This window comes from Vicugna pacos, chromosome 20, assembly GCF_048564905.1.
Source record: "Vicugna pacos chromosome 20, VicPac4, whole genome shotgun sequence".
In the NCBI taxonomy this organism is placed as follows: domain Eukaryota; kingdom Metazoa; phylum Chordata; class Mammalia; order Artiodactyla; family Camelidae; genus Vicugna; species Vicugna pacos.
The window spans coordinates 16,488,417-16,514,877 of NC_133006.1; the positions used below are offsets into that span (position 1 = coordinate 16,488,417).

Sequence of the window (26,461 nt, forward strand, 5' to 3'; positions counted from 1 at the left end):
TCCTCTGCCTTTAAACCACTGTGATAAATAAACTCTAAGTGATAATATATGAGCTCTTGATGCTTGAGAGGGAAAGAGAGGGCCCAAGTTTGACTTCACATGGTCTGTGAACTCCAAAGACTGGTCCAGAGTTTGTGTGTGTGATCTCCTGCCTGTCCTGCCAGTGGGAAGGTGGTTTCACTCCCTGGGCAGAATACTGCAATGCAGTTTGATTTAAGGGGCATCAAGAAGGCTTCTTCAAAAGCATTTCCTGCCTTTATCATGATAACTTCTGAAAGTATAGATTCATTTTCTTCAGTCTAGAAATCTCTTCTGCTTTCTGCTCTGTACCTTGTAAACAAGTGACATCTTATGGCGTGACAACATATAGTGGAAGAAAGGGGATAATAATTAGTTAAAGGAGATTCAGGACAGATAGAGTATGAGAGATGGGGTTAAAAAGAAACAGGAGTGAGGAAAAAACTAATATAGATATCAAGCCTATTCCTTGGTAGGACAAAGGATTTTCAAGCACCAGGAGAAAAAAGACCCTTGCAGACATCAGTTTTACCAGAGCTGGCTCTTTATCAGCTGGGGGGCCATCTGGTAGCTCTGTTCCTTTTGGCCTTAACTCTGAGCTTGGGAAGAGCCCAGTGGAGAAAGGGCATGAGGGTGAGAGGAGGAGGAATAAATGGTAAGGGTGTGGCCATGGTTAAGAGTAAATGAGAGCTAGTCCAGGCTGGGGATCAGAGAGCCTTCAAGGTTCCTGCCAGGATTTCTTCTCAAACTGTTTAGTTTGAAAATATTTGCCCCTATTGAGATGAGAGACTTAAATGCAGAGGAATGAGGTACTCAGGAACCCAGTCTTTTTTATAATCATGGAGAGTTAGGCAAAAAGAGGTTTTCACCATCTAGAGGGGCCCTAAGCCTGGTTTAGGCAACTGAGGAGAAGGGACAGGGAGGGGCTATGTAAGCCTATTTTCAGGGAGCTCTGGCAGGATGTTCTGAGCTTCCCTTGATAAGAGTCTCAGCCTGTGACAGAACCTAAATTTACTCTGTCCCTTGTGGAGGCAGCAGCTGCCCATCAATCAACTAAGACTTCATTTTCCTGCCTAAGATGACTGGGGACTTGCCTGGTGGGAAAGCAAGGTAGAGCTGGAGGCGGGGACAGGAGAATGCGGGGGAAGGGCAGAATAAAGTATAAAAGAACCCTTTGGGAGAAACTTACCCTGGTCTGAGTGTGAACTTTTTAGAACCTGACAGGAGTAGTATATTTTATAATACAAAGGAAAATACCAAGATAATCAATTGGCTGGTAAAGAAGAGGGAAGGAGGAAGGGGAAATATATTAATTCCACCATTGTACATGGTAAGAAGTCTATGAATAACAACTAGAGTCACAGTTATAAAAGTAACTTCTAAGATGAAACTACTAACCTAAATTTTATTATAAGAAACACAAAAACAAAGCAAAGAAAATGCAAGTGACATGGTGAGATGGGTGCTTCATATCAAAACTTTTGGGATTCAGTTAAAGAAGTTCTCAGAGGAAAATTCACACCCTCAACAAGAATTAAGCATCTTCCTCAAACAGCTAGTTAATTTTAAATGAGAAAAATGACATAACTAATACATAAATAAAAGAGCATATTCTTTGAAATAAAACGAAATAAAAGAGAGAAAGTGTTAGATAACTTACTCAAGAAGGAAGATGAAATAAGAAATGACAAGGGGGAAATAGTCACAGATATAAAGACAATGAAAAAAATAACAAGAGTATTTTGTGCTACTGTTGGTGGTGAAGTGGGAATGATGGTAAAGGGGCCTGAAAGAATTTCTGGGGGTGATTAAAATGTTCTCTATCATCATTGTGGTAGTAGTTACATGGGTGTATACATTTGTGAAAAAGGTGTACTTTATTGTATTTTAAGTTATATTTTGATAAAGTTGATTGAAAAAAAAAACCTTGAAAGGCCACTGGGGAATAGTTAAAAAGTATTATACAAAACTCAGAAGTCATAAAAGAATTCATAGATACATTAAAACTGACACATTAAGATAAATTAAGACTGATACCTTTCCCTCCATGACAAAAACACCATAAACAAAAGAAAAAACACAAAATTAGGAAAAATTCTGCAACTCATACAAAGGCAGATAACTCATTTCCCTAACCTCTACAGATCACTAAAAAACACTTAATCGAATATGGTCATAGGACATATACATGTGGCTTACACAAAAAAAGAAATATAAATATAATAAATACCTTTACCTTCAGCTAAGGGAAATACAAATTAAAAGTACACTGAGAGTGAGAGTGATTTTAAAAGAAAATGGTTAAAGAACTCTGAAAATTCTCTCTTCCATAAAAGAAACAAGAAAACTGGTAAAAATAGAATCAATTTTTTTTAGAACTCTGGACATTAACCAATGGCTTGTATCAATCCAAGGAGTGTTTACTCAAGAAAAATGACTTTCCCTTACCCATATCTGATTTAAAAGACAACTTCCTAAAGCAATAATTATACATCTGTGTTGGTGGACGTATCATTTAAAATGCAACTTTTATGACAATAACAATATGAAGAAGGGGGAAGAAATGGGGCTATACAGAATCAAAGTTTTTATATATGACTGAAATTAACTTGGTATCAATCTGAACTAGATTGTTTTAAATTAAAATGTTAACTGTAATCCCTATAGCAAGAAAATAAAAATTATACAGTAAAAGAAATAACAAGGGAATTAAATTTAAATTAAAATTATCTAATATAACAAAAGACAATGGAGGAATAGAGGAGGAAAAGACATAAGACAAGCAGAAAACATAAAAGGGCAGACATAAATCATATCTTATCAGTAATTATACTGAATGTAATAAACATTCTGATGAAAAGGCAGAGACTGGCAAAATGGATTAAAAAAACACATGACCCAACCATATGCTTGCCTCAGGATACAAACTTTAGATTGGAAAACACAAGTCAGTTGAAAGTGAAAGAACAGAAAACATGTATCACGCAAACTAGCTACAGAGTGCTGGAATGGCTATACTAATATCAGTCCAAATGGACCGTAAGAGAAAAATTGTTACTAGTGACAAAGAAAGGACATTTTATAATAATAGGAGTCAACCAATTAAGGAGATACAACAATTATAAAAATGTGTGGTACCTAACAACAGAGTTTTAAAATATATGAAGCAAAAAATGACAGAACTGAAGGGAGATAAACAAATAGTAATAGTTGTAGATTTCAATATCCATTTCAACATCCAGATGACAGAACAAGTATGTAGAAGATCAACAAGGAAAGAACAGACATGAACACTACAACCCAACCAGATCTCACTCCACCCAACAACCGTAGACTGTACACTCTGTTCAGGCATACTTGCCACATTCTGCAGGACAGACCGTATGTTTGACCATAACCAAGTCTTAATAAATTTAAAAGAATGGAAATCATACAAAGTATGTTTTCTGACCATAATGGAATGAAATTAGAAGTCAATAACAGAAGCAAATTTTGGAAACTAACAACCATGTGGCAATTAAACAATACATGCTTGAATAACAAGTAGGTTAAAGAAGAAATCATAAGAAAAATTAGAAATACTTTGAGATGAATGAATATAAAAACGCAACATACTGAAACTTAGATGATTCAGCAAAGTCAGTGCGTAGAGGGAAACTTATAGCTGTAAACATCTTTATTTAAAAAAAAGATCCCAAATCAACAACTTAACTTTCCACCTGAAGAAACTAGAAGCAAAAGAGTAAACTAAACTCAAAACAAGCGGAAGAAGGAAATAATAAAAATCAGAGCAGAAATAAATGAAATAGAGAACAGAAAAACAATATAAAAAAATCAACAAAACCAAGAGTTGGTTCTGACAAGATTAACAAAATTGACAAAACTTAGCCAGACTGGAAAGAAACAAAGAGAAGACTTACATTATTAAATCAAAAATGAAAGTGTAGGGAGAACTACTAACCTTATGACATAAAAAAGGATTGTAAGAAATATTATAAATAATTATATATGAATAAATTAGATAATGCAGATCAAATTCCTAGAAAAGACAAATTCCTAGAAAGACACAAACTACTGAAACTGACTCAAAAAGAAATAGAAAATCTGAAGAGACCAAGCGAAGAGGTTTAATTAGTAATCAAAAAACTTCCCACAAAGAGAAGCTCAGGTCCAGATAGCGTCACTGGTGAGTTCTACCAAACACTGAAGAGGGAGAAAGGGGGAGGGGAGGGAGAAGGAGGGGATGTGCAGACTGACAGCATGATTTAAAAGGCAAGTATCGGCTTCCCTTTCCCAAGCATCTCCCTCCCTGTCCTTAGAGTTCTGGTCTTGGTCATTTGAACAGAACACTGAAAATTGGGTACAGGGTCACCTACTACAGGCAAGGTCCCATGAAAGTCTGTAGAGCCTAGTGGTGAAGCTTAAACTCTGGAATCAAAATTGAGTTAGAGTCCCAGATCCACCATCTGGTGGCTATTTCTTAAAGTAAAACCTTTCTAAGCTTCAGTTTCTTCAACTGTACTATGGGGACGATAAAAGTACTTGCTTCCCAGAGCCGATACAAGGATTTAAAGACTGTATTTCAAGCATTTAGTATAGTGCTTGGCACAGAATAAGTGAATAATAAATGGTAGCTAGTGTAACATTAGCTAATTGATTCTATGAAGATTAGATGATTGAGTTATAAACTATAAAAATTGGTGGGAAGATCATGTTCTGTGGAAGAAAGGCCATCAAACAGATAAAGGCCAAAGACACCAGCTCCAAAAAGGGAAAATAAAAAAAGACGAGAGCTAGGGTCATATACACTCTGGCCATTTCAGTTTCACATGGGAATACCCAAACCACAGTGCAAAGGAGAAATTGAATCCCACTGCCTTTTGTACTTCTTAAAAGACTCCTTGACTTCTTGGGAGCCATCTTCACATCTGTGCCAAAAGAGGGCAATACCAAAGTACTCGCACTGCCAGCCTTCCTTCAGTAATGACCACTTCTTCATTAGGCCTATGCTTCCATCTCTTAGTGAATCTCACCTTACATAAGATGGAATCAGTTTATCTCCAAGCCTCCCTGGCCTCTGGTCTGGCTCTGGTTCTATTTTCTGCCACAGCTGTGATAATGACTATTAAGAATTAAGAAAGATCTAAGTTTCACGCTTCAGAAACATAGGCTTTTATTTTGGCAAAGCTATAGACAGCAGTGACTGTAAGCAGCTAGCATATTTAATATGCACACTACACAATATCTTAAAAAGGAGAATTTGGGACTTTTCTTTGTGTTATACATAATAAAAGAATCATGGTCCCTTCAGATAATTTTTGTTTGTATTAACATATGTATTCTTGAATTTCTTCTTCATCCTTATTCTCCTTGACATCAGCCACTCTGACAAATCCTGAAAGCAGGAACATAAAGAATAATATAAAAACAAAGAATTTCCTTAGCAATTACAAATTTAACTCATGGCCTGGAAAAGAAGATTTGCTGGGCTCTAAAGCAAGAAACTATATTCTTTCCTCTCTTTTTCTTGCCCACATCTTATCATTTACCTTCTTAGATATTACATTGTGATTTCTAAGGCCTTCTTTCTCCCTTAGTGACCAACCAGCTACACCAAGGGAACAATCTATTTAAGCTGGGACCAAGGAGGAACTTTCTATGGCTTAGATGCTGAAACAAAGGGCTGAGAGAGGTTGAACAATATAAGGGGTCTCTGTCTGTCTAGGCTGGGTCCAGCTCTGTGAAAGAATGACAGTTACCTCTGGAGCAAGGACTAATCCTCATATCTGCACATCCTTTCTTATTTGGAGTTGTAGCCTTTGACTGCTGTGAGTAAGAATCTGAGACTGTTCTTTGTCTCTCAGACAAGGGTTCCAGGAATGGATGCTTACTCTGTATTCCTAAATTTCCTTCAAAGGAGTTATTTTCCTCCAGGAATTCTCCTTCTATCCAAATCCTGGTAAAGCAGGTGTCAAAAGGTCTGATGGACTCTCTCCTTCCATATCTCATTACAGAGGCTTTAAGCTCAGAGACCCACTGGTGATAGACAGGGCAGGTCACACATCGAGAGAAGAACTCCTTAATGTACTGAAAGGAAAGGAAGGTCCATTAGCTCAGGGATTACTTTCTTTCCTCCACTCCACCCCACTCCATTACAACAGTCCACACTCAGTATACTCATTCAGGGATGGAGGAATAGAAAGGAGTTATTGATGGCAAAGCAGGCCCCCCAAATCGGTTTTGAGATACAGAGAAACTGGAATGTCTTAGACTCAGAAAGCACTGGCTGTGGGGAGATGTCAAATGACAGACTGAGACAGAAGTGGTCCTTTGAGAAGGGCTAAATGTTAATGTTTTAATGGTATTGGGAGTTGCTATGCAAAGTCAGAAAGTTAAGGAATCCAGTCCTGATGTACATGCAAGAATATCTGGGAGGAAACATGAGGTAGGTGAAAAGACTTTCTAGGTAGAGGGAAAAAAAGGGTTCAAGGAGGAAAAAGAGACAGAGGCAGCAAGGAGAAGGGTAAGGGAGGGCGGCAGGTGGCAGAAATAGTACCACAGGGTCAAAGTATAACTTAGGTGTCAGTTGATGAACAAGAGAGACAGGTACCTTGAGGGCCTGGCGGTGAGTCTCTGAGGGAGTATGCTTGAAGACACCCTCTGGTATTTTCTGTAACATTAGCACATGGCACTCAAGGAATCGGACAAAGCCATGTGAACCAAATAGTGAAGCATTGGTTCTTTTCACCAGCTGGCGAGCCCTGGAGAAGTGGTGCTCAAACAGATTCCACTGCGAGTCCTGGGCAAACCTGGAGGGAAAGAATCACAGCTCTCACCTCTCTCCCCTGCTTATCAACCATGGCTTTTCAATAGAGCCGTCACTTCTTTAAGGCCCTATGACCTCCTGGACAGTCAGAATTGTGATTCTGGTAAGTGACCAAGGCTGCTAACTCACATGTAAGGAGACTAAAAAGGAGACCAACGATATTCAGACTTACCATGTCTTATCTAGCACTTAAATGTAACCCTAAACTTGGCCCTTAAACTATAATCCAAACATGTTAAGGGACAAAAAGAACCCTTTCCATAAGATGAGGGGAAAATGGGAGGTGAATGGTCTTTAGAAGTGGGTTAGAGATGTGAAATAGTCCTGCCTGGGAGGGCAAAAGGCAATAGCTTAAATGACACCATGGTGTCCTCAAATTTCTACCCTTTCCAATAGCCCTAAGTAAGACTCTGGTACCCCACATTACCACATGGCCAGAGAGGCGTGGACCCCCAACATGACATTGCTCTGAGAAGTTAGAATGCAGCTGTGCTCATAGTGCTGAATGAAACGCAGACATTCCCCAAAGGGCCGACACAGCCATCCTGTGGACAGAGAAAAAAAACAGGCCAGTATAAGTTGTCATGTAGGAAGTGTTACAGAAGGTGTGTGGTACAGGGGAGGAGAAACACCCGAAAGGCAGACACCCCTGAATCACAACTTGGTTCCTAGACTTCAAGGAACCAGCCACGCCCAAGGGACAGGCTCATGACTGCCTTTCTGCTAAACCTAGGGCCCTCCCTGAGGCCTGAACCCCTTAGGAGCACAGCAGAGCCCTGCACAAGATTTACCTTCTCCGTAGAGCAGCAGATCTAAGCAAGCAGAATAGAAGCAGGCCAGGCCAAGGACATCATGACCCTGGGAAATGAGCGCCCACTGACTCTCCAGCACATGGACACACAGATCAAATCTGCCGAGAGACAGAGCCACTGGGACCAGCTAGAGAATGGGGATGATGGTACAGGAGAGGAGGGGATCTTACACCTTCAAAGCAGCTTAATAAGCTCTAGATCTCCTCTCCTTAACTCTACTTATACGGAGAGCATGTGTGTGGGATCAGACTTGTCTCCAAGCAAAGGAAATGGGAAAATGCCTCTGAGACAATGCCCAGGGTCTTGAGCTATGGCAGTTACCTACCTCCCCAGAGAAAAGTGGAAAAAAAAGGTTTATGTAGTAACTTAGACTCTGCATTTCCACTCCTGACTCCCCACACTAAAGAAATGCTTCCTGGAGTGAACAGAACTATGGAAATGGAACAGCATCCCCGTCTCCACTCCAAACTTCTCTGGAAGATCGTACCCTCCCCTCCCCTTTTAGGCAACAAATACAAAGGACAGAAAGTGATCTTAATACTTCTTCTTCAGAAATGCAGATCTGAAGAGAACTGAGAGAATTAGATTCTCCAGAGCTGGTTTCTTGAAGTGTCTGCATATCTCATGAGCTTGAAAACCTAAGGAGGTTAAAGAGTATTGTTTGATCTCTAGTGGTGAACCTGGCCTCTTTAAAAGCCCCAGGCCCACCAGCCCCAGGCCCCATTACCCAGCTTGATGGAGAAGTCAAGATGGCCGAGGCAGAGCTTGGTGTAGGCCAAGGCCTGCATGAGCTGGGCTGTGGCCAACAATCCCTCCCTGGAGAACCAACACAGGGTGCTTTTCTGAATGGCCATCTGCTCACAGTGCAGCCACTTCTCCCTGTCACCCATGTTCTGGGAGAGCTGGGAGAGGGCCACATAGGTAGAGACAACCTGTGGGGCAACAAACACGGGCAGAATATTCTGACTGTCCAGTCACGCCACATTTCCACCTCATCCCTTTCCTGCACGAGAGCCCACTGCACGCCTTGCTGCTCCCTCAGTGAGCACTCCTGGGGTCTCCACCACTCACCTCATCACCGGTTATGAAAACAGGCTCCTTCTCACCCCTCCACATCTAATTTGATCATTCTCACTGCCTGTTCTTTAAGCAAACCACTTTCTCTACCTATCCCTCTTCTTTTTCTCCAATCCAAGACTTACCCCTTCAAAATGCTGGCCAAACTGTACCTCTTTTATGTTTTCTCTAATTAAGGCCTCTGATTCTTGCTCCTCAGAGGTCTTCAGAACTGCCGCCTAGATCTCTGTCATCAGTTACACACAAATTTGACATCGCTGATGACATTCTTCTTGAAACACTGACTTCATTAGGTTTCCAATAGGATGATAGTATTAAAATATAAGTAGACTCTGTCACTCCTCAGAACCCACTGACGGCTTCTCATCTTCTTCAGAGTAAAAACCAAAACCCCTTCAGTGGTCTACAAGGCCTGCACCGTCTGCCACCCCACCCCCAACCCCAGACTCTCTGACTCATCTCCTGGCTCTTCTTCTCTCCTCCCTCCTCTCTAGTCACACGAGCCTCCTGCCTGTTCCTCAGACACAGAGGGCATGCCTTGTGCACTCTCTCTGCCCTCTTCCTGTTCACTCTTCCCCGGATAGCCATATGACTTACTCTCTCATCTCCTTCAGATATTTGCCCAGATGTCACCTGCTCCGGGAAGGCTTTCCCTACCACCTTATTTAAACTTGTACCCTCCAGCTTCCAGAACTCCATGTCCTCCTGCCTCCACTTTGTTTTCCCTCATTGCATTTATTATCACCTAACACACTATATATTTCACTTATCTATTGTCTGTTTCCCTGGAACCAAGGTCAGTCCCTGGCACAGAAGGGGCGTTCATCAAATATTTGTTGATCAGATGGATAAAAGAGAGATACAGACAGATGGACACTAAAATTAGGAAGACGCATTTCCCTTTCTTCTTTTTACCTAAGTCAGCAACTCCAACCCTTTTTTTAGATCATGGACTTCTTTGAGAATCTGATGAAAGCTCTGACCCCTTCTCTACCTCCCATCACTCCCTGGATGCTCTTTTGAACATACACACAAAAGTCGACATTCAGTTCAGAGTTCACAGATAGCCTCGCACCTGGAAGCCCATCAATAAACTGCAGATTGAGAACCCTGCTCAAACAACACGATCAGCAGTGTCCTGTTAAGTCTGGGTTACTATGGAACCATGCTTAACCAGGGACTTAGCAGGGTCCTCTCCCTAACATTTTAGGTTTCTGACTGAGGTCCATAGGTAAAACAAGGACTTGCTTACCTGGGCTTCACTGGCAAACTCCTTGGCTGAATTCTTCTGCATAAGAGTGGCCAGGCAGGCAAACCTGCGGCTGCTGGCTGTGGCCTCCAGGTTGTAGAGCTGCCAGAGCAAGGAGAGGCAGTGCACCCGCTGCTGCAGGACTGCCAGCTTCTTCTTACTGGTGTGAAGCACAGGTGGTTAGCCTGCCCTTATTCTTCACCAGTGTCCTCTGTCCCTCCCCACAAGAAATCTGAATCTACCTATCCACAGACTTTCAGACTAGAAAGGTTCCTGGAATCCCACTACTTCTAACCCCATATGCCTTTTAAATTCATCCCTCTTGACCAGGAAAAAAGTTAAGAGATGTTTTTAAAAAGGTTCACTCTCTGAATTGTTACTTTGGTTGAATATATTTCCTATGAATTATTATACCTCAGTAACTAGGGAGCAATTTAATATTATGTATATGTCAGAGAAATAATATTAAATTGCTATTTTATGTGTATATGTACACACAATACACATATATGTATCTTTATTTGAAAGAGACAGGATAATACCACACTCCAAAAACAAAGTCCTCATTTTGCTACACTGAATTGGCCGGGAGAGTAAGGTAAACGAACTGGAACTGTTATATGCCTGAAAGGAGGAGTCTCTTTATTTCAAATAGGCAACGCCAGGCCGGGCCCTAGATTAGTTCTCTGTGGCCCTAAATGGAACCAGGGCAAGTTGACCAGGCTTCTCACTTCTCACTAGTGTTGTTCAAAGGTTGGCTCTGGGAACAGGAACGCCAGTATTTTTCTAGGAATGTTTGGAAAATGACACCAAACCAGGTCCAAGGGAAGCTCCTTTTTAGCAGTCGAAGGGCTTGCCTAGCCAATTTTTTGGCCAAGGTGATCTGGCCCATGTTGAAACAGACCTGGAGATGGGAAAAAGACAAACAGCGATGCAAATGTGGGAGGAGTGCAAGAGTCTGGATACGACACACTGGTTTTTATTTTGGGAAGTGTACTTGAGGCCACTGTGGTGCTTGAGTGAGCTGAGTTAGAACAGAGCCTGGCTACACAAACAAGCACCAGTAGGGCCATGAGCAAGCAAAAAAGTGAGAAAACAGAAGCCACTCTCCTTTCTCATCTCCCACACATTTGTCAGTGAGCAGGTGAGGAAGTCTGTGATAAAGTGATGCTGCCAGACTCTGATGGGATTGTCATTTGCACAGAGACTAAGATGTTTCAGATGCAATGAAAGCATCTGAGATATCACCTAATCCTGTATCTCACTTCATAAACAGGTTGTACTGCCATAGTGCATGTAGGGGTAGGAGCTGAGAAACCACTTTGAAGTTATCATGTACCTTCATGTTCTAAGGCTAAATCAACCAAAAAAGTGATAAAGTCCAAGGTGATTTCAGTACAATCTTGGGAAGACTGCACAATAATTCTTTTTTTATAAAGAGAAAGAAATAATTATTTCACTTTGCTTCAAAGACCTTTTGTTTGAAATATAAATAATGCAATACTGTGGACAACTCTAGTAATCCCTTTGGTGTTTAAAGACATTGTACACATTAGGTTTATTCTCCTAATCAGGGTATCTTGAGGTTTACATTGAAATTAGTTTTTATTTACTTTTTTTTAATTTTAAAGCTCAGCTCTGTAACAAAACACCCTCATGGTTTTAGGGAGTCTTTATTTATAAATTGATAAATAATTATTCCAACACATTTTGTTCTGTTGGATTTAGCAGGAATGAGGCTGGGAGAAGTTGCTGAGTTGTCCTGAGTTATTCATACAGAATAAATACATTTACTCCTATGTGTTCTTTGAAAATGGAATGTCTCATGGCATGCTTTCCCCAGAATTTCTATTCATTATACAAATCTCATTCTCTGAGGAAATTTGTTATAAATGATATAGAATGATATACAAGGCATATTATTTATTTATTTTTAAAGCAAGTAGTAGAATGGAGTATAGAAAGCTCCTATTTGTATATAACAAAGGAAGAGGGGAGACTGTATGCATTTATGTATGCTAAGCCCCTCTGGTAGAAAACAAAGATATATAACCTTGAGGAGGGGACACAGCAGCTTAGAGATGGGGTAGGGAGGAGACTTTGAAATGTATGTTCCTTTTTTCTTTCTAGCTTTACTGAGATATAGCTGACATATAACATTGTTTAAGGTGTACAATGTGAAAATTATTTTTATGTAACTGACATAGAACCTTCTGTTAGTTTTAGTAATACAACATAATGATTCAACATTATGTATATGCTGGAAAATTATCACCATAATGAGATTAATTAAATTCTGGCACCACACAGTTACATTTTTTTTCTTGTGATGAGAACTTTTAAGATCTACACTCTTAACAACTTTCAAATATACAATACTGAATTGTTAACTACAGTCACATGCTGTACATCACATCCCCAAAACTTATAACTGGAAGTTTATACCTTCTGACCATCTTCACCCATTTTGTCCACTCCCCCATACTCGAAAATTAGTTTATATACACTCTGATGAGAAAAGTACATGAAAAGGTAATTCACAGAAATAAATGACCAATAAACATATAAAAAAAGTACCTTATTAATTAAGAAATATACATTAAAATATAATTATCATTTACGGATTAGCAAGTACAAAGAAGACTTATAATATTTGATGTTGGTAGGGATGCGAAGAAATGGGAAGAACTCAAATTGACACAATATTCTGCCAGACAATTTGGCAACATATTTATTAAATATATTCATATCTTCTGCTTTAGCATTTCCACCTCTGGAAATTTCTCTTACAGAAACACTCTCACAAGGGAGTAAAGAGATATTTATGAGAATATTCACTGTACCAATGTTTATAATAACCAAAAATTAGAGATAACTTAAATGTGCATGTAGAAAGGAATGATTAAATAAATTTGACATATGGATACAATGTAGTATTGGCAGCTACAACTACGATTGGATATATGCCAATATGTGAATATGTTCAATCTGCATTATTAGGAATAAAAGTCAGCTGCAGAAGAAAGAATACAGAATATGATTCTATTTGTAAAAAATGGAAAACAATAATGATATGACTGTATGTGTACAGCTGGTGGAATTTGCACTACATTATTAACTACACTAGGGGTGACATGGGATTAGTAAGAGCTCTTTCACTCTACATATAGTTCTGTTTTGAATTTGTATAACCTTTTATCACATTTATCATCACACACAAAAAACAAAGAGATTTTAAAAGAAATAACAAAGTAACCCTCAAGGGAAAATAACCCAAACTTCAACGTCATCCCTCATCCTCACCTCTGATCGAAGACGGCAGAAAGTGGCCTCCTCAAACTGACAGATCTTCACCTTGTGCTTTTTCAAATATGAGAATGCTGAGGGTCGGCCCAGAAGACTGCTTGCCTTCCTCAAATAAAAGAAGGCCTCCAAACAAGACAAGAGATGGAGTAACTGGATTAGGATTCGGATGCTGCTAGGCACGCGCTTAGGGTGAAGGTTGATCAAGGTTTCGGCAAGTTTGAACTGGGGCTGGATTTAGTTAGAAATGGGGACTAAATGGACTACGCATGCAGGAGTCAGGGACAGCGCCGACAGCACGTGCTGCTCCTTCGCTACCGCATTCCCACTTCATGTTTTCTCCTAGGCCCATTACAGCTCCTTTCTCCCATTTTCCTCCACTTTTCATTCCAGGCTACTTGACAGTAAGAAATCCTAACAAATTCCCTCAGTCACTTGGCTCAGCTTAGGGGCAGAGAGCAGAGCTTGCTCACCATATAATTATCTGACAGGTCCAAGGAGGCAGCAGCAGCCTCCAGCAGGTAATAAAATGCACACGTGGTTTCTCCAATGACCAAGCAGTGCTGGGTGAGGGGTGAGAGCACTAACTTCAGGACCTCATCACAGTGGCAGGGCTTTGTGGTCAACATATCTTTCTCCGGGTTGGTCTGAGCCAGTCTCCGGTTCACTTGATCCAGGAACTCTTCCTCTGTTCTTTGTGAGAGAAGATGAAGAGCTGAGAGAGGCCACAAAGCAGACACTCTTGCCGGACCATTACCAGGTCTCAAAGCCACTCTGTCCAGGAAGCTTTCCTTTATAATTGACTAATTCTATGTCTATCCTTCTCCTCAATCACTCCGTAAGTTTTTGAAAGTCAGGGACCTGATCTATAACGGCAAAGCCCTATTAGGGAGTTTTAAAAACCCAAAGCCAATCTAAGTATCTCACAAACTAAATGGGGAAATGACCATATCTGAAGAGTAAATTAAACAGTATTCCACGAAAACATAAAAAATGATACAAAGCAGTAAATAATACATTTCTCTATTAGCACATTTGAATTCTGTCATGGCACTTTGAATATTATTTTACACAATGTTACCATCTTATCCTACAATAACCTTGCCATTCAGGCAGCCAAATTTACCTTTTACAGATGAAGAAATTGAGGCTCAGAGAGTGTAAGTGACTTATATACGACCTCACAGCTACCATGTAGAACCAAAACTGGAATTCACCTCTCTAGCTATTAATCCAGTGTACTTTCCACAGGCACCGTGAGTTCAAAAGAGGGCTGATCTCTCTGAGACACAATGATTGAAAAAAAGTGGGAACTGAGGAGGGCTCTGAAGGATGGTGAACACTCTGATAAGTGGAAGAATGTGGATGCCACTGAGTATTTTTAAAAGGGAGAACTGTGTGAGCAAAGACAAAAGGTAAGTGTAGGGGTGATTTGTGTGGAATATAGATTTTTGTTTGAAAACTGTAAGAAATCAGGTTGGATAAATGGGATAGGAAACTCTAGAGTGGCTGATGGGTTCAAGGTAGCGACATTTAAAATTGATAAGACATTAGAAAGTCAGGTGGTTCATGGTTATGGAAATAAAGTCATTTTAATATCATCTGGGTTCAAAAGTAATTGAGAAGGCAAATTTATAGCTGAAAAAAAAATCTGTATGTACAAAGCATTTGAGAGTAATTAAAGTTTTTCTCTAGCTCTAAGAAATAATTTCCCTACAAAGAATCAAAAATTGCCTTTCTGATTCTCTGTTAGCTTGAATTTGGGGCCAAGCACAAGAGTCACCACTCCTAGATGGTCAGCTGCCTTCCCTGTCTGCAGGTAAGATGAATACCCTAGTTAAATGATCATCTGTGTCTCACTTTCTGGCCCCCTTCATGCCCACTCTCAGCATCTCCATCTACCTGTAGTGTTCATTTGTGAAGGTCTCCTGACTTCTGGGTGATTTTGTCTGGAACTGAAAACTATCTGTAGGGAAAAAAAGATGATTATCTTTAATTATCCATGCCTGGTATTAACTGAGAACATTCAAAATTCCTGACTCTATTTCCTTTGCAGCTTAGTTCATGAGCTAATTGCCTCCCTCATTATAAAAATGGTAAGTTTGGGTTTACTATTAGCCTTACACACAAAATTAGGGTGCTAATTTTTTTTCTTAAAGGCAACTATTTGTGATTCAAATGGTAACTTCTTTCATTCGCAAACCTCCCAAACCAATTCCTAATTCTGTTTGCAAAAGAAAAGAATAAAGAATGTGTCCATCTGGCTTGATGGCTAATTCTAATAGTAAAAATCCATGAATATATATGGATCAGGTTTATGAACAGATGGGAGTGAACCACAGAGCCTAAGACCTAGTGAAGAAAATCGTGAAGGCACAAGATGCCACAGTTCACAGTCAGTGGGGGTTTTCAGTGGGCCAGTGGGGGTTTTCAGCTTTACCTAGCTGGCCTTAAATACACTTTATCCTCCAGATTTGACTCTTCCTCTGCATCTGTCTTCTGATCAAAAAGCAAAGACTGGGAATGATGTGGAGATGTTACCTATTAGGACTCAGCAACACAGGAGGTGGGATTGAAAAGAAGTCCAAGAGAACCGTTATAGGGAGGACTTGTGTTAAATAAAAGAACTGGTTCTCTGATTATTTAATGATGTCTCATAAGGTAAAGTAAGGCTAAGGTAACTAAGGAAACTAGAACTTGGCAGCACCACTGCAATGCACAATTCCCAGGGCACCATCCTATCGCAGCCTGTGAACAGCACCCTCCAGGTGTAGGCAGTACCTGTTTTGCATGGCCATGCACAGAGGCCCTGGGTCTGGGAAGCCTCCTCAGGGTTCGGCTGTGCTGGAAATGTCTTAAGCCTCTCACACCCAGATTGACTAGGCTGTCTAATCTAAAGCTGACACTGACCTCTTAAAAACAAAAGGTCATATAGGAAATATGAATGATAATGTGATTTCTTCATAACACCAACCGGGACATTCACTGTTGCTTTCCTTTTTCCCCTCAGAAAGTACAAAAGTGCAAATGCCCACAGAGCTCATCAGCCAGTGACCAATTTCTCCAAGTCACTGGTCCACCTTCATAGAGTCATTAAGAATGTTACAGCTAGATGAGGTATTAGGATCATAGGTCAACACCTTCATTTTGGTCCTTTACCACCACCAGTTTATCATCTCTCCCATATCCCTCTCCCCTGCCAACACCAACACCAACTCTTCTTCTGTCAAAGTAGAAAAAGAGACAATTTCGCTGGGTCTTGATAGCTGTCTTCAAATATGAAAGAAGGTACAACTCTGAAAAAATGCGTGAAAAAGTTGCCAGATGGTAGATTTCACCTGCATGAAAGCAGCTTTCTGACAGCTACTGACAATGAAATGGGCTGTCCTACAACATAAGCTAACTGAAAATGTTAAAACAAAGAGGAGGAACTCTTACCTGGGATGTGGTAGAAGGATTACAGGTTTGGGAGACTATCTATCCACTAACGAGTCTTCTTTAAGTAGCTAGCTCTTACTTATCTTTCAAATCTCACTTCTGGCATCATCTCCTTCAGGGTAGAGTCCTATCTTACTCCTTTCTCAGGCTGGGCTAACAGCCCTTTCTCGATGTACCCAATCCCTACATAGTCTATTTTCATCACCTTTACCATACCATATTGGAATTCTTTATTTATATGTCTGCATCACCCCCAAAAAACTGATAATTTTATTTTGTATTCTTACAACAGTATCTGATACACACAAAGACTCCACGTACGTGTACTGAGCTGAATAGTTACTGAGCTGAATAATTATAAAAACAGTAACGAAAGTGTACTGAGCACTAACCATGTGCTTGGCACTATTCAAAGCCCTTTATAAATTTTAACTCATTTAGTCCTCACGACAATCCTATGAAATTGGTATTATTATTTTCCTCAATTAATTGAGGTTAAGTAACGTGCCCAAGATTGCCAGCCAAAACAAGTATGATCTCTACAGTTCCTTTTACCTTTGAGATTATATTTTTCTTATTTCTGGCATTTCAGGGATAAATGGCTCTTTCCACCTATTTTTCTCCCTTAATCTGATTTCACCTTTTAGATGAAGAGCTCCAAGTACATGAATAAGAAGTGCTACCCACACGTCCCCTGTCTGCCTCCTGGATTTACCTTGGGGAGAAGGCAGCTGCAATTTGTCTATGATCACTCGTGTTAGTATTGAGCCAGTATCTCTGTAGCTACAGAATCGGGAGGTCCCAATGGAACTCTTAGTAGAACAGATGGCAAAACGGTGGAAGGGGACAAAGTCGCCCCCCTGACAGCTCCCACAGCGGCAGGCCAAATCTTGAAGAAAGCAGGCACATTCCAGGTGCAGGGCTACCTGCTGTGCCTTGGGCCACAGCTCCCAAGCTGCTTCCCGCAGTAGAGGCACTCCAAATTCTAGGTCCTCGGTTTGAAGCAGGGATAGCCCCTCCGGTAGCCTGAGAGGAGAGGCAGCAACTGAAATACAGGAAAATCTAAGTGAGAGTCTCACTTAAAGTCCTTTTATGCTACCAGGTAGCAAATTCCCAAGCACATGCTGCTAGTTTATAAGAAAATTTTATTTCTAATTCTTACTTTGTATTACTGCTTTCTTTGCATAAAAAATTTTACACCAATCTGAGAGTGGCACTGATCATATTTAATATAAAGTACAAGAGGGAAGAAATGATCAGTGGTACAGAACTACACTGAATAGATTTCTTAGTTGTTTCTTCTAAGTTGAGCTTTTTTTACTAAAAATTATTGTAAATATCAAATAATCAGAAAGGCTCTGCCCAAATATAAGGCCCAAACATATTTCAAAGTCAAAGGGAAATTATCTGTGGGTTATATGTGTTCTGAGTAGCTTATGCCACAATTTTATTCTTTCAGGTGGAGAATTTGAGATTGCAGCTATTTAACGTACATTTTGCGTTATTGATGTCTGTTTCAGTGTCACATGTGTTTAACTTCCTTATAACCTTCTAAAATTAGAAATAGTTCATCTTTTTTTCTTTTTATTTATCCCAAAAAGCCAATAAAAGACTATGGCAATATTTTTTGAACCAAAAATCAAAACACAAATACTTAACACATGGGGTTAACAAGGAACTAGAATTCTTGAAATTAAGACAACTCTAAAAAACAAAGGCCATTCATTTACTATAACCATGGCTCCTCCATGATTAAAATAAGCACTTTTCCCAATTTCTTAGACATAAGCTTTAAGAGAGTGGGCCTGTGATCTATGATACGGATGCTCTTTCTGAACACAGATACCCTCACCCAAAGCTCTCTATTTGGGCCTGAGAACAAGGGAATAAATAGCTCTTCCTCACCTGGCTTTCTCTTCTCTTTGGTTTGTTCAATAATCTCGATAGAGGAAGGCACTAATATTGGCTCAGCAGGAAGCTCTTGGCTCTTGCTGCACCAGCAGAGCACGTGTATGTCCACAAGAGCCCTCAGCACCTGAAGTAGCTTATTTTCACTCCAGCCAGGCAGGAGGTGCTGCAGTAGATCTATGTGGAAGGAGTGACCGATGACTGCTGCACACTTAACCAGCAACTGTTCCTCTGGGTTCAATTGATCCAGTTGGTTCACTGCTATTTCTGAAGGAAAAAAAAAAAGCAATGAATAAGCTTTCTACAAACGTAGAATATATTGTGCTAATAATACATTGTGTTCATTTAAAAAAAAAGGCTTGCTTTTTGCCCACTCCTTTTTCACTCAGCCAAATCTCTTGAAAGAGCCTTATCTCCATGTCCTCTTTTGTCCCCATTCCCCATTTATTATTCAACCAACAATCAGGTTTTCACCAAAACACTGAAACTGTACTCCTCATGGTCACCAAAACCTTTTGTTGGTAGACCTGAAGTTGTGTTCTGAATCCTGTACTAACAATTCTTCCCATTTTCCTCCTACTTTCAACTAAACACTGAGGTTGGCTTCCAGGTCCCAGAATTCAAATAACTGTAAAGATCTGAATTAACTAAAGTATTTTACTAAATCTCTCCATATTCTGACCAGTAAGCCACCAAGCCCAAAATCTTGGAATAATTCTAAACTTTTTCCTCTCCCTCACAACCACCAGTCATCTGCTCATTATCTTTCTAAATAATCTTGAATATGATTCTTCCCAAACAATTTTACTATAAGCAGTCATTTTCACCTGGATCACCATACTACTCTGTTTTGAACATCTCCAAGTTCCTCTCATTCTTAGCCCTAAGACACACTAACTAGTGGTTGGATTATACGCCTCATGTACAAATATAATCATGCCAGCACCCTTCTTAAATACTCTTATAACTTATATGGCCTTTCGCAATTTAGCTTTGGCCTTTCATTTAGACCAAGGCTTTGCTGACTGAACGATTCATTTTAGCTTTTTCTTTCCATGTGGATTAACTTTCTAGCTATTTTCCCAGAACCCTGATAAAATTAGAATGCCAGCTGAGTTACCAGGTAACATTGCTTATGCTAAGAGTGATCCCTCATAGGAAGTTGAATTTGGACTAGGAGAACTGTGAATAAGGTACAAATACCTGGTGGTAAGCCACAGCTTTGGGCTTCCCTGGGTATAGTAATTCTTGTGACAGGTCACACTCCTGGCAGGGCCTGCAGGCTATGCCTAGATGGCTATTATAAGAGATGCCAGTTCCTAGCTGGGAAATGGGGCATCCAAGCACTCATCCAGGAGAGATGAGTGACCTCATTCCATCACATCTAAGCTATTCCTTGAGGCTCCAGAGATAGCAGTGGAAACTGATGTGGGGATTCCCACTGAAGAAAACCACTTGCTGCTGTTCTGCTAGAGTGCTGTTTCCTGACCTGCATGCTTCTAAGTTAGTAAAGCCAATGCTAAGTGTGGCCTATCACGGCTGTAGGTATATAACTGTCCAGATGGACCTAAAACCACCAGAGTGAATAGCTTATAATAGCTAACATTCATTGAATATGTATTATGCACCATGATTTATTTGATTTAATCCTCAACCAACCCCATGAGGTAGGAACTATCATTAACCCCATTTGAATGATGAGAGGACTAAGACTTAGATCTAAGTTTATATAAGGTTTCACAGCCAGTAAGTGGAGGAGCCAATGGTACCCAGGTTTTTCTGACCCCAGAGTCCTGGCTCTTAATTACCAAGGTGTTCTGTACTGCTGTTTCATATGCATATCCTATATTCTCAGCAAGAACATATTTGACTTGAAGGCCTACTTATTCATCATAATTTTCCTCAAGAAGGTTAGCAAAGTACCCTGCCCACCAAATACCTGAATAGAATATTAAGGAAAAAAAAAAAAACCCCAAAACCTCCTTGTCTCTAAGAAGAAGATCCTCTCTAATTATATCTACCCAATTCTGATGGCTTCTTTACTCTTTATCTCATCATTCATTATAAACTTTCTTTGTACTCTTTTTATGAAATTCCTGCTATGTGCGTAACACTGTCTCCTCACTACCACCATGGATTTTCTTAAACTTCAGTAACATTGTCTCCCTTGTTCACTGTCTCCTCCAGCACAGGAACATGCACAAAGGGAAACTCAGGACATAATTTTTATTAAATAACTAGAAAACTTTTCCAGATAATCAGTCAGCCTCAAAGAGAACAGTGGGCTTACTTAAGTAAATCATTACTCAGATAGCATTACAAGTCTTTAAGAGCTCTTCTGGTAGTGCCAAAATTTATTTCTGGAAGGCAGGTTTCTTTTTTAAAGAAATAAAGCTAGCATGATAATGAGAGACCTATACTCAATCAACCACCAAATTACTAAGTGCAATGATATCTGTAATTGGTTTACTTGAGGTTTTTAGGGGACCTGCCTTTTAATAATGGTGGGAGAAGCACTGTATCCAAGTTTACATCATCCTTGACTGTACATACATAAAGGTCCTGGTCTTCAGAGCTGGCAGGAGAAATACTATACATTGTGGATTTCATGGCATTGGCTGTAGGAAAAGAAGACTATGACTGAGGAAAATGCCATGCTTAGAGACTGTGGTTTTAAAGATACAAAAATACAAGAATTTAGTCAAGAAACTAAAAGGATTAAGATGAAAGGAGCTATAAGATTTAAAGTGGTTTACCCACCCATCCTGCCGGTTCTCTAATTTTCTCTTAGAAATGAACAACATTTTCTGTACCACATGGTATCCAACATTCTCACCCTTCCTGTTTACCTTCCAACAGCCCTTGATTCTGCTACCTCACAGCTCCAGGATGCCTTTCTGGATTTTACACATACTTCTCTCTCTTTCCTCCTCCCTTCTTCCATTCCTCATTCAGATTTACCACGTCACCCTTCTCATCAGTAACGTGCAATTCTCTATTGGACTCTCAAGTTTATCAATCCTTTCTAGTGGACTCTGATGTTTGTAAATCCTATTTTCCTATCTTCACCTCCTGGGCTGCTCAAAAAGGAACTAAAGTAGATTGACTCAATTACTTTACCTGAGGCAGGGATTTAGTGTTTTCAACATAACTACATATTATCTGTATAGTACACTTAGCCAGGAAGGCCTAACCTTGCTTATGATGCCGGCAGGGAATAGACACATGCTTCATAAGGGCCAGGTGATGCCATGGTCAAGAATGAACTCCAGCAGCAGGACCAGGGTAGAACCCTGGGGTACTCAGCTTACCTGAGAGGGTCTCCCACTTGCTAGTCTCCACCTCCTCCTTTTGGAGGTCATGAAAGAGCAATATGTTCTTAGAGAGAAGGTCCTGGCATAAGACCTCACAGTAAAGGGGGTTTCCAAAGCACCTGCGGAGAAGGTAGCTGTAGAGAGGTAAGTAGGGGATTAAAGATGTCCACTGACTAAAGATGTCCACTTGAAGAAAGCCAAGCATAAGGGTATTTCATACTGAGGAATATTTCTTCTGTTGTTAAAGTCAGTTCTTGATGATATACACTAACAGAAGGAAGCCTCGGCATAAAAATGTTAAAAAAAGTTTCTGATTGGTTTTGAAATGTATTTTGGCAGTAACTTTTCTCTTAACTATCTTCCTTCTATTGATGTTAAAAGGAACTAACATCCCCTTGCTAAAGGGCCTGACAAAAACTGGCCTGACCACACATAATGGACATGTAAAGCAAGTCATCCAGGTCCTAACAGACCTGTGAAAACCTGGATGAACGGCCCAGGGAGATAGTCCTTTACTGGGTACTAGGAGACTGTCTACCTTTAAATCTAGTTTTGGGCCTCACCATGGTCGCTAACGTCATTCTCTCCCTCAACTTTGGTGAGACCTGAGCCTTCTCACTTATATTATGGCACCGGCTCCTCCCTTAATGAAGTGCCCAGCTGGTCCTAGCCACTCACATCTGTAGCTCTTGGGGGATGCTCACCACCCCCAGTTCCCAACATGCCATTCTCAGCAGTGAGGTCTCTGCCAACTTCAAAATGGGTACAAGGATGGCCTGAGGGCTCTGCAGGAAGTGCTGGGCCCAGCCACACAGGGCGAAGGTGGGGGTCAATGTCATCACCATGATGATGGGCACACTGGAGAGCAATGTTCCCAAAAACTCCCAGGAAGCTGCATCCATATACTGGGCCTCGTCAATGAGGAATATCAGCGGTGTTTCCCTCACTGCCTGGAAATAACAGCAAGGAAACAATGACAACCTCTGATTAGAAATGAAGTCACTTTATTTTGAAATCTACCATAAATTTCCCATCAACAATTTTAAGTAAAATGTCAACATAGGCTGGGATTTTCAGAGTAAAATGTATCCTAAGTCCAGGTAATATTTTACTTCATAAATATAAAATATAGCCTGTATATCTAATTCCTAAAGAAATCTACCGAGTTTCTTTGAACAAGAAAATACTCTAACTGAAACATGAAATGAGCATCAAAATATTCTCCAAATCAAATATGAAGCTTTCAAATATTTCATTTTGGCAAAAGCTTCAAACTGTGGGAATTCATAGTATTTTAAACCAGCTTCCAGACCAGGCTGCATATGAGAATCACCTAGGAGTGCTTGCTAAAACTACCAGTTACCATGCCCCACTCATATACACTTTAAAAAAATACCTCCTCCCCACCAAAAAAATTAATAAAATTAAAAAAAATCTAAATATATATATACAAAATTTTTTAAAAAGATAGATACAAACAATGAAGAAATGCCTAAGTCAAGGTATGATAGAGATAGATTAAAATGAGCATAAACTATCTGCACATGTTAAGAGTTGACGGCATGTAGCAAAAGTACCCACCTTCTGAAGCACTTGAAAAAAACATGCTTTAACCTTCTTTTGTCTGGCCAGGTCATCCATGCGTGAAACTCTGAAGGATAAGGGAAACTGACCGGGAAAATTATTCAGATATTATCTTTCAAAATAACAATCTAATAAAAATATACAGGTTCTCAAAAGGGAACAGAAAATGATTCTATTTTGAGTGAGAATAGCTTTCCACAGGACTAGGCATAGGGTTACAAATACTAATCCAACATCCATATACAGTTCAGAGGGCAGACTGAAAGTCCACTGGTAGTTAGAGAGAGCACGCTCCTTTCCATACCAGACTCTGGCAAATCTTTAAAGGATCATGACTAAGGAGTAAAGTGACAGGTGAGACTTAGTAATGTCAATTTGGACAACTCCAGTACCCCCATGCTTCCAAGTATACTATAATGAATGTATGCATGACACTTGTGAGAAAGAATCGCAGTGGATGTCTCCAACACTGTGTCAGGCTGGCACATGAGCTATCATGGACCTGAGAGCCAAAGTGAGCCTATTACTTGACTGCTTTGGCCAGGGTCCCAGGTAAGGCCTGGCTTAAGCAAGTGCTATGCTGAAGGATTGGACAAATTTTCATTTTTCCTATTTTTCACTCAATACAACATCCTGCATGCTGGGGTAGATTAGGAGAAGTGATGGAAGATGAATAAATGGAATTGTGGACCAAGGAATTCTTAGCCTACTCGCTGCTGGAGACCGCATAAATCCTAGACCACTGGAAGCTTTTGAGATTCAGATGCTAGTTCAAGTGACATACTCCATGGCCTGGGGTAGGGCAGGTAAGGTTAAAAAACAGAACACTGCAATTGACTCAAGAACACGTGGATGTAATTGTTGGAGATGCTCGACTGGTCAGTATCACCTGGACAAATTTTAGCACTTTCACATTTACAATGCAATCTCTTATATATTACATCCTTTACAAAATTCATGCAAAACCCATATAAAGTACTATCACCATCATTTCACCGTTGAAAAAAAACTGAGGCTCAGAGAGGCTAAGTGATTTGTGCCAAGACATACAGCTAGCAAGACTGAGAGTCAGTCCTAGAATCCACTCTTCTCAAAAAAGGAAAAAACCTGGGTTTTGGTGTCAAAGGCTTTTCAAATCTTGATCCTGCCACTCCTAACTATCTGTTCTTAAACGATGCATATACATATGGCCAACAGGTGTTAGATTAGAAGACAATCCTGGGTCCAACTATCCACCAAAAATACAAATAATCCAGTTCAGAGAGCTACTGCCTTCATTACCTTCACGAAGAAGAGGTCATTAAAAAGACAGTGAAGCGGTTCTTCCACCATCCCATGGAGCTGTTTGAAGAGGCACTCTTGCCGGTAACAGGCTGGGCATGTATCAATCTCAAAGAAGATAGCCATGAGGGTCTGGATGGCATAGAAGCGCTGCTTGGAATCTGCTTCCTTCAGCTTCAGTGGCAACACCCTGATGAATGTTACTGTGGTCACTGGGAGTCCCCTGATCCACAGAGAGGTTATTCACTCCACCAGCCCAATGATTCTGAATCTAACAACACAAGAGTCTCACCAACGAGGCAAAGGAGCCCCAAAACAAATAGGTGCATAGCACAAGTCTTTACCTGTATCCTTCTTTCTGGGCCAGGAAGTTTATTTCAGCCAACAGCTGACTTTTTCCATAGCCTTTTCCACCTTCATACAGAACTGCTTGTCCCTTCTTCAGGTGCAAACATCTCTGCTGTGCCATTTGGAAGGCTTCTAGTTCTTTCTCCCGGTCTGTAGAGAGACAGGGAGCACCTAACACCTGTGGTTTTTAGCAGACACTTATTTATTTGAATTAATTTACAAAGGTGATTCTCAGAATGGCTTCTCCCCCAATATCTTTGACAGAATCCCATTCTTTGATGAACCTTCACATCTCTTTCTAGAAAATCAACTCTTCATGATACAGAAATGTGTGTTGGGCTTGAGGGGCTTGCTCCAAAGCCCAAGTAATAACATTTAGAACAGTTAGGCAGCACATGGGCATGGAGACTATCATATCTTCTTAGCTTTTTGTAAAAATTTCCATTGTAACAATTTAGTGTTTAAAGTCTGTCACCACCACATGAAAATAATGGACGAATAGAAGTAGATAAAACAAAGATCGGGATATACAGTATGGGTGGAACAGTGTCGGTGCTATCTTTACTATTTCAGAATGAGAAATTTCCCCCTTAAGATGATCAACAACAAGCAGATCAGACCTCAATAGCTTAACTCTGACTTACAAAGATTCTTTCTAAATGTTGGCACTTCTCAGGCAAAGTGATAGGACCCAACTTGAAATTTAAACATTCAACATGGAAAAGAAATGGAAAATCCACTTCAAAATTAACAAATTCACTAATAAATCTATTTTTTAATAAAAGTTTAGAAGCATTTAGTCTCGCATTTTGTTTTTGAAATCATATGTAACCATCTACAGCTGAAAAAAAATATGATTAAAGGTAAAAAAGAAAACTTACCTAACAATGGGTGATTTTGATTTCTCTCTCTGGCCAAATGTCTCTTCCCAAACATTCTGGAAAAAAGGACAAAGGGAAACATTTCAATTAAAAATAGATTGGGATGGATAGATAATACATCTCTAAATAGACAGAGGGCAAGTTGTCCTCATAAACAAGTATTTCAGACAACTAAAGAGGTCCGGAGTTCTGTACAAGAGTTTTTTAAAAAGTGAAAAAAATGTTTTTGGTGGGGGAAGGGGAGAAAAAGCATTGACTGCTCCAGGCTCAGGAAAGTAAATAGGTTGTGAAGTATACAAAGGAAAAAGAACATCTAGATTAGTGAGCTACTGCGATCCTCTTCCTGTTGGACAGCAAGAAGCTCACTGACACATAAAACCTGAAGCTCTCAGACACGAAACCCTCCACTTACGTTTCCTATT

The 26,461-nt window shown here is 40.1% G+C and overlaps 1 protein-coding gene across 14 annotated transcripts in view; it reads right to left on the minus strand.

The window, feature by feature from the left end:
* Positions 1-5,166: 5,166 nt before the first annotated feature.
* The window catches only part of LOC107033357 (adenylate cyclase type 10-like), a 34,479-nt gene continuing 13,184 nt past the window's right edge, over positions 5,167-26,461 (minus strand). For 4 of the 14 annotated variants that reach the window (XM_072945047.1, XM_072945051.1, XM_072945054.1 and 1 more), the window contains 21 exons: positions 26,040-26,095; positions 25,155-25,308; positions 24,811-25,033; positions 23,527-23,613; positions 22,624-22,895; positions 21,943-22,079; positions 21,124-21,249; positions 18,629-18,898; positions 17,439-17,768; positions 15,188-15,251; positions 13,759-13,978; positions 13,286-13,411; positions 10,714-10,886; positions 9,986-10,142; positions 8,384-8,588; positions 8,198-8,294; positions 7,636-7,754; positions 7,272-7,389; positions 6,629-6,827; positions 5,778-6,105; positions 5,167-5,413 (listed from right to left, as the gene is read on the minus strand). In XM_072945047.1, coding sequence (XP_072801148.1) covers positions 5,346-5,413; positions 5,778-6,105; positions 6,629-6,827; positions 7,272-7,389; positions 7,636-7,754; positions 8,198-8,294; positions 8,384-8,588; positions 9,986-10,142; positions 10,714-10,886; positions 13,286-13,411; positions 13,759-13,978; positions 15,188-15,251; positions 17,439-17,768; positions 18,629-18,898; positions 21,124-21,249; positions 21,943-22,079; positions 22,624-22,895; positions 23,527-23,613; positions 24,811-25,033; positions 25,155-25,308; positions 26,040-26,095 — 3,529 coding nt within the window. In that variant the 3' untranslated portion in view covers positions 5,167-5,345. Of the gene's footprint in view, positions 5,414-5,777; positions 6,106-6,628; positions 6,828-7,271; positions 7,390-7,635; positions 7,755-8,197; positions 8,295-8,383; positions 8,589-9,985; positions 10,143-10,713; positions 10,887-13,285; positions 13,412-13,758; positions 13,979-15,187; positions 15,252-17,438; positions 17,769-18,628; positions 18,899-21,123; positions 21,250-21,942; positions 22,080-22,623; positions 22,896-23,526; positions 23,614-24,810; positions 25,034-25,154; positions 25,309-26,039; positions 26,096-26,461 lie in introns of those variants that run through there. The other 10 variants (XM_072945048.1, XM_031688519.2, XM_072945049.1 and 7 more) reach the window with 10 other exon arrangements.